The following is an 8,127-nucleotide window of genomic DNA, read 5'->3' as shown; positions in this document are numbered from 1 at the left end:
GGCCCGCCCGCAGGGGGAGGCCGCTCCGAGCGGCTCCGCGGGCCGGGGCCGCCCCCCTGCCGGCACCGCAGGGGCGTTCGGCTGAAGGGACCGTGCTGCTGGCCGTGTAGTGAGTCACCACGGAGCTCCGGAAGGCAGATTTTTAACGTAGCTTTTGTTCCGTATTTTTGTTTTGGACTGGGGTTTTCTTTCCCTAGGTCAATTGCAAGCTTTGGTTTAACGCACAGAACCATTGGTACTTACCTCACGCTTGTACCCAGCACAAGGACAGTTTCCAATCTGGGCTTTGTCACCCCCATAAGCGCTTTCCCCTCAGATAAAAACCCTCTCTTTGCAACACGCAGGAAACAAATACCACAGAACTCGGGCCAGACACAAACTAAATGACTTCTCAATACTTCCTCACAGAGCCATCTCCAGTAAATTAAAATATTTATTTAAATAACTAAAATCACATGTGTTACGGATCTGGTAAAAAGAATGAACATTAATTTTAACAGTAACACTGCTGTCAAAATTAATTTGTAGTACTAAAAAGCCACATAGAAATTTAAATTCCTGGAAATTCAGAAATTTAGAGTCCTGGAAAGGACAAGCTGCCTTTAAAATTTGGCATTTGGAGAGGTAATAAAAGGAAAATATCTTCCAAAGAAGTAAAAGGCCAGCTTCTAAGCCAGCTATCCCAGAACAAAAGTAGAACCTCCCAGATACTAAAGGCAGGAGAAGACAGTTTCTGGACTTTGTGAGAAAATAAGAGTCTCGAGCATCTTTAACCTTTTCCCCTAACAGCAGATCAAGTTCCCATAATTTTCAGAGCCAGCTTTAAGCAGGCTGTGGATGTGAAAGGGCTGTTAGGAAAGCAAGCTTTGTCAACAAAGCAGCATAAGGTGAGATTCCTGAGGTCTCAAGCTGTGAGCCATTCTTGTCTGTATTATTTTGGGCTCATGCTTTCCCTTTATCTTCTGTCCTCCTCCCCTGCCTCCCTTGCCTTGCACACTCCCATTCCCTTGCTTTCCAAAGCATCTACCCCCAAACTCCACATCCAGGATCCTTGAGTGGAATAATTTGTACCTGTCTTTTTCAACAGATACCACTGTTCGCAAACCCCGGCCTAGTCCCACTCCTCTCACCTACTTATCTCTTACAAAAAGAGATAAAAAGGCTGGCTGGATTTTTTTCTCTGGTTTCTCACGCTCCCACTGACCCCCACATACACCTTGTGCTTGATCTCCCTCCTGTCCCACGTTCTGAAAGCTACTGCTCTTCCTAAATGGAATAAAGAGCTCTCGAGGAATTCATTCCTTCCAGGAGTTCATCTCAGCTGGTTGAAAAAAATAAACACTTTACTTCTTTAAAAACAACAACATCAAATCAGATAAAGTTAAACCCCAAAACAAACACTTGCAACTTATCTATGGGACAGGCAGGTTTTTACATAAATTCACACCCCGAAGCCAAGAAACTCGGAGGCCATTGCTACACAGACAACTGGCAGAGACAACACAGGGCACCGACGTTCCCTTCGGGCCTCTTGGGGTTACATCAGATTTTCCTATGTAGCCTCATTGTTTTTTCTACATGGTATTAGATCCCATGAAGATTATGCGATAGGACTCACTGAATGATTGAGTCTCCTGGAATTTTCTCCCTGTGGGTGTTAGTGCAAGATGAAACTATTAACTGTTATACTCAGGGTTATTGGTGCTTAGATAACTGGAAGGGACAGCAAGTTTCAACTGCATGCTACATTGTACGCAACAGAAATAAAAGGTGTTTGTATTTCAGAGCCTTTTATAAGAAAAACACCTAGATTTTTAAATGGGAGATATATAAAGAATAGTAATTATTTTCTGTCATCAGGTCTGATCTAAATTTTGGTGAGAAAAAATGTTCTTTATAAAAGCAATTAACAACTTTTCTTAAGTAATTGCTACCTAAAATTCTTCCATGTTCTCTCAGTCCCAGGAAAAAGGAAGGACAGTTTAAGTTGTTTATTCAGAATACCCCAGTTGCTTTGTAAGATTTTAATTCTAGTTTTATAAACCTATTCAAAAAAATGGGTCAGCCACTCTGTGCATTGTATACCGCTATTTATCTGTGAAAGTTTATACTTCATTTTTATTATATTTAAAAGTTTGACAAAGAAGTGACATATCTACCACCCATCCCATTAATCCTAAACCTTGATAAATATGCTTTTCCTGTCTTTGCAGGTGCATTTTATATAGCTCCTTTGAGTTTCTAGAGGTCAAGTGGCAATGAACATACAGTTCTCCAGAACCTATACCACAGAAATGATGAGTCCAATACAGCAGAACTTGTTCCAAACAGGAGAAACCTGGCCCATGGCTCAGGACGTGAAGGGAACCTGAAGACCTGGGTGAGAAGTACTTTGCAAGGATGCAGCAAAAGGAGAGAATGGGAAAAAGCCAGTGAGGGTTGGCCTGGAACTGTTGAATGGTGATGAGCCTTCAAGGTCACAGAAGGACCTCAGGTTACCTTTTATTCTGTCTGTAAGTCACTGATGCCATTGCTCTATATGAAGTGCAGTTATTGTATGACTAATATTTGGCTGACTGAGGTGTCAAAATTGAAACGACCGCCTTGACTTCCAGCCTGCTATTCAGATACATTTTCCTCAAGAAAATAATCCTAATTTATATGTACCTCACCACATGTACCTTTCTTCACATAAACAACACCTGCTACCGTCTTTATCTGTGTTTTCCTTTTCTACTTTCTTTCAAATCATAAAAAGTCAATAGACTCTTACTGACACTAATGGCTGCTGGATCACTCACGAAAATACCTGAACTAATAAAAATCTGTAATATAAAAAATAGAGTAAGATCAAAGAACTCAATTTGGCATATAAGAATTTAGCATATAATAGGAAAACGTGCAAAATTACTTTTTATATTTCTCATTCTTTTTACGTTGAGTCTGAGGCACTATATTAACTCAGGTTTCAGAGATGACGGGCACATACAAATGAATGCCTTTCCAGATCAGAAAGCTTTAGTAGGAGAGAAAATTAGAGAAAAAAAAGGAGGGCAAAGCACTTGGTGTCATAATTTTTAGCTGGTGCCACCAAGTCAGCTGGCTGGCTTTCACCTCAGCCACTCACTTTCACCTCAGCTCTCGTCCCCCTCATTTGCCAGAAACTGATTATAACGAAAGGCAGCAGGATGTTTGCACACCGGCACCTTCAGTAACGCAGATGCGACTCAATTATTAACATTTTATTGATGGACAATTATTTATTAACAACATTAACGCTTTAATGATGGACAGTTATTTATCGCCCCTCCAAGGTCGCCCAGAGGTGGCGAGGCGGACAATGGGACGAAGCAGGGCATGGAGAACGGCAGACCAACAACCTCCTCCAACCTCAAGCGCCACCCGCCCTCCTCTGCCAGTCTCAGGGCGGCCCCGGCCGTTGGTAGCGTTCGAACAGCGGCAGCGGCCAATCAGCGCAGCCTGACCCCCGCCCGCTCAGCAACCTGCTCTCGGATACGGCCGCGAGGCCCATTCCTCTCCCACCGCCAATAGGAGACCGCCTGGCGGAGAGCGGCGGGCGGATCAGCCAATCCGAGAGGGCGTGCCCCGAACCCCTTTCCTCAAGGAGACGGTAGGGGGAGGGCGGGACATCTGGGAGCGAAGTCGAATGAGGAGGCGGCTTACAGGCGGCCGCGGGGATGGGCAGCCAATGGGCGGCGCGCTTAGTGCGGCGGCTCGCTTTTTGAATCTGCGGCGGCGGCCGCTGCTGGCCTGGCCTGGCGGTGAGGGGCGGCCGGAGGGCTCGGGGCGGCCGGGGGGGAGCCGGCCTCAGGCACGGCCCGGGGGGGGCCGCGGCCTCTGGGGGCTGCTGGGGACGGGCACGGGCACTTGGAAGCGTTGCGGAGCTGCCCCCGGCTCTAAGGGAGGCGTTCTGCGGAGCTTTGGGTTTTGCGGAGCTGCTGGGGGGTCTCGGGGGGCGCTCCTGGGCCTGCGGGAAGCTGGCGGTGGTGGGGTGCGGCCTGCTGCCCCTGTCGTGTGAGGGGGAGATCCTCAGTCCGTGGGCTCTGCCTGGGCTGGGCGCTGTCAGTGTGTCAGCATCAATAATCCTGGCGGCTGGGGTTGTTGTGGTACTGGTTAACCTCTGGTTAGCGTAATTATGGCGTTGGTTAACCTATGAATGCTATGACAGGATTTAAAAATAAATCTGAAGCAAAATTCCACAAATAAATAAACTGGGGAAGCCATAATGAAGGTTGATGTCTAGCCCCAAGTATGGGCTTTGTAATAAACGACAGAGTTCTCTGAAAGTGCATGCTCATAGACATGTTACTAGGTGTAATATCAGCTGTATGACAGGAACCATATCAGTGACTTTCTCTGATATTTTTCCTATTTTATAATCTGTAGGATTTTAAAGTAATTTTTTTCTCTTACTAGACACTTGTTTGGGGTCTAACTTTGCAAATAACTGAAAAGATATATTTTTTTTTCCTATTTTGCTGTCATGCCAAAGCATACTTAATTTTTTGTCTTCTGGCTTTATTTTTCTCTGTAACTGGATGGGCGCTGCACAACTTGCAAAACAGTATGTGCTGCTCTCCTTGAGTGTTACTACCTCACAACATTTCAGACAGTGCTTTAAAGTGTTATTCTGGTAGCTGCTGTTTTAAATGGGCATCTACAGTCATGAGGAGAACTTCTTCAGTTAAAGTGATACAGGGGGTTTATGGACTACAGCAGTTCAGATACAGCGCTCATTGTAGGTAGCTTTTGATATCATGGTGTAAATATTTAACGTGACTGATGAATCACAGGAAACGCATGCTTCATGCGCAGAAGAAAATGCCCTGCATCTTGGGCAGGTGGCTTAGAACATATTTGCTGGTACAAGGTTCAGGTAGTTAGCTACCTGTGCCAAATATGAAAGGATTAAGGATTCTGCCCTTCCAGTATGCAACAAACTTTCTTGATAAGCAAGGAGGGCACAGATGTATTCTATCTGTGAGAAGAAGAAAGCCTCTTCATTTACGGGTGGATACTTCTGTATTATAGTTGATTTGGGGCAATAGACAAGGTCATATGGATAGATCTCTATATGCTTGTTAGCTTTGTAGAGACTTTAATTCATTTTGAGAAACCTGATTTTCATTTGTGTAAGCACTGCCAGTTCCACTCCCTGGGTGCTCATTTTCATGTAACCAAAGTAACTTTAGCCTGAAAATTCAGCCTTCTAGCCTGTTTACCCAAAAGCATCAAATTTTATTAAGATGCGTTGTGTACCCGTATTCTTTTGCTAATGTTTTACATTAATAATGCTAATCCTGGTCTTAACTCTAGCTCATGATAGTTCATTACTGAAGAACATGAGTGCATTTAGTTTGTCAGTATTTTGTAATGACTTTTTTTTTAAATGAACTCTAAACTTAGTGCTTTCCTGCTGCTCAGAGTTTAAGTATCCTCTCTGCAGCTTTCTGTGCAAAGGAATGATGCCTGTGGTAAGCAGTCTGCTCAAAAACTTTCCTGCAATAGTTTTGTTGTCAGTCTTTCCACTAGTTGTGTGACTCTTTCAGAACTGTTCCATCAATTTGAGTGGGATTTTAATGAGTCTGAAGTTATTTATGACAGCCTTAGTCATAGGACTCTTATTATTGAGCCTTTGCAACTGTAACTTAAACTGGTGCATCTGTCTTGTAGCTGTTGAAGAAAGAAACGGGACATAATCATGGCTGACAACAGTATGCTGATGTCTGAAACCGGGAGGAGCCTCTTGGCTGATTCTTCTGTTCTTGATTCAAAAATTATAGAAACCTCCAAAGAGAATGTATTTCCTGGATCTGTTTTGGATGTTGAAGGTGATGTGAAAAGTTTATTTTAAGAAGGTTTGGAAAACTGAAAATGCTTTGCTGAACCACAGAATTGTGTATAGCGTAGCCAAACGGGTGTTGGTTTGGTATCTTTCCACTGGCAAAGGAACTGTCTGAATTTTAAACTCATCTTGATATCAAAATTTTGGGTTACAGCCATGAAATCTAATGAGTCTTCTGACTAATATATAGAAAGCAATCAGTCCCATTTGATGCCTCTTCTGTGGAATAGATCACTAAGTGGTATTTTGATAAGTGTTTGGAAACTACAGTTGCTCTGTTCTGTAGGATTACAGGTAACCCTTAAAAAGATGAATGGTCTTGAGCTTGAAATGTATTTGATTTAATAACTAATCTTAAGATTAAAGAAAGGCAATAAAAAGTATTTGTTTGCCTGCAATGGCAGTAGCCAAAATCCAGTACCATTTTTTTGGATCCCATGACTGTTGGATGCAGCACTTGCCCCTTCTTACTTGTATTTTGAAAACTTATTAATACTTGGAGAAGAACAGGATATCTAATTTAATTTCTTACGTTCTCTTGTGAAACTGAGCCATTATTAGGACACAGAAGCTATCAAAGATACCAACTGAATATTTTTCGGCAAGTCTTGGTATCCAATTCTGTTGCAAGTATTAAGTCAATAATTTTGTTTTGACTGTCAGGTAAGCGGCCATGAATTGCAGGATCTTGTTTTACCATATACTAGAAAACTTAGGCTGCATGGTCAGTGGGGTATGCCTTACTGAAAGGGCAGGCTTCTTGAAGCAACGCTTGTTTTCAGGGTTGTCCCTGGTAAATGAGGTGTCTTGAGACAGATACAGTCTGCCTGTTCTAGACATTGCTCGATTTAGAACTAACATGGATTTTTCTATTGAAATATGGTTATTGTCTTGTCTTCTCTATAAACAGAAGAAATGCCTCAAATAGAAACAAGAGTGGTTTTGGTTCAGGAAGCAGGGAAACATGAGGAGCTTCTGAAAGCCTTGGAGGTATGTGTGTCTAAGGTAACAGTCGCTGGAATGAGGCGGTATGGTGTTAGACTTCTGATAACTGATTTGGTTCTGTACTGAAGTTCTCCTCTTCCACAGACCATTAAGATAATGGAAGTGCCAGTTATAAAGATAAAGGAAACTAGCCCTGGTAAATCAGAAGAAAAACTAATAAAAAGTATTATTCATATGGTATGTCATGCAATTAAGCACCTGTGATTGCATGCAGCATGTTGCACTTCACTGGGACTGAAACATGCAGATGCTTTTTACATTAACTGGGGTAGTGGTCACAAGATATGCTAATTCTGATGATGGTGTCACTTAAATCTCTTCAGTTTCTCAATTTTCTTGACCTTCTTTCAAACAATTTCTCAAATAAGGAAGTAATATCTGCAGCTCTTAATTAGCTGTGTTCTCTAACAAGGGAATAGAAATACCAGTGGAGATATCACCTGCATGCTTATTCAGTCAACACATAAGTTTTGCTATGAACTGACTTTAACTGGTTAGGTGACCTCTTTCAATTGAAAGCTGCATTTAAACATAAGTGTAAGAATGGGTTTCCTTTTTCATGATGTGAAAAACCTAGAAAATATAACTTGGAACTAGTGACTGAAATTGGGACAGACCAGATTTTTAAGCATTTAGAAATATCAAGCAATGAACTCAGTTGACTTCTGTTCTTCAGATGATGTGCAGCATGAGGCTTGCTGTTGCAAGCTGGGTGCTACTTTTTAATAGCATCTGGGAGTACCTTAAGGTGTCCTAACAGAGTCTGAAGGGAGAAATTTCATTTCCATTATGTGCTTAGTTTTTTATCATCTGTACTTGTTTGCTGATACTATGTTGTCAGTGTGAACTGATGTGTAAACTACGTAAATAATTTGAATTCTTATTCTTCAGAAGCAGGAATTAAAAAATTTTTTAGGTGCAGTTCATAGCTATTCTTATGCCATATCTCACCCAGCTTTCTCCAATCCGTCTGAGAATATGTATGTTGATCATTCTCCTAATGGTCAAAAAAGGTTGAATTTTGAATAATGCTTCTCTTCCCCCTCCTCCCCAGGAAATTAAAGTGCCCTACATAAAGACGGATACGATAGAAGAGCTTGGAGATTCTGACTCCCCAGAATTTGAGACAGTCTTTGTCGTAACAGACTTTCAAGATTCCATCTTTAACAGTCTCTGCAAGGCAGATTGTCGTGTCGTTGGCCCGCCAGTGGTACTGCATTGTGCACGAAAAGGAGAGGTATGTGTAGCTGAGTAGT

The 8,127-nt window shown here is 42.4% G+C and overlaps 1 protein-coding gene across 2 annotated transcripts in view; it reads left to right on the top strand.

Annotated features, from left to right (window-relative positions):
• The first annotated feature begins 3,628 nt into the window (after positions 1 to 3,628).
• Positions 3,629 to 8,127, top strand: part of ECT2 (epithelial cell transforming 2) — a 28,230-nt gene continuing 23,731 nt past the window's right edge. The window contains exons 1-5 of one of the 2 annotated variants that reach the window (XM_083848868.1): positions 3,629 to 3,782; positions 5,695 to 5,852; positions 6,777 to 6,856; positions 6,956 to 7,048; positions 7,926 to 8,108. In XM_083848868.1, coding sequence (XP_083704994.1) covers positions 5,723 to 5,852; positions 6,777 to 6,856; positions 6,956 to 7,048; positions 7,926 to 8,108 — 486 coding nt within the window. In that variant the 5' untranslated portion in view covers positions 3,629 to 3,782; positions 5,695 to 5,722. The remainder of the gene's footprint in view (positions 3,783 to 5,694; positions 5,853 to 6,776; positions 6,857 to 6,955; positions 7,049 to 7,925; positions 8,109 to 8,127) is intronic. The other variant, XM_083848869.1, reaches the window with a different exon arrangement.

This window comes from Anser anser, assembly GCF_964211835.1.
Source record: "Anser anser genome assembly, chromosome: 9".
NCBI classification, from domain to species: domain Eukaryota; kingdom Metazoa; phylum Chordata; class Aves; order Anseriformes; family Anatidae; genus Anser; species Anser anser.
The sequence above is the reverse complement of the archived record's forward strand: the minus strand, read 5'-3'. Positions and strand labels throughout refer to the sequence as shown.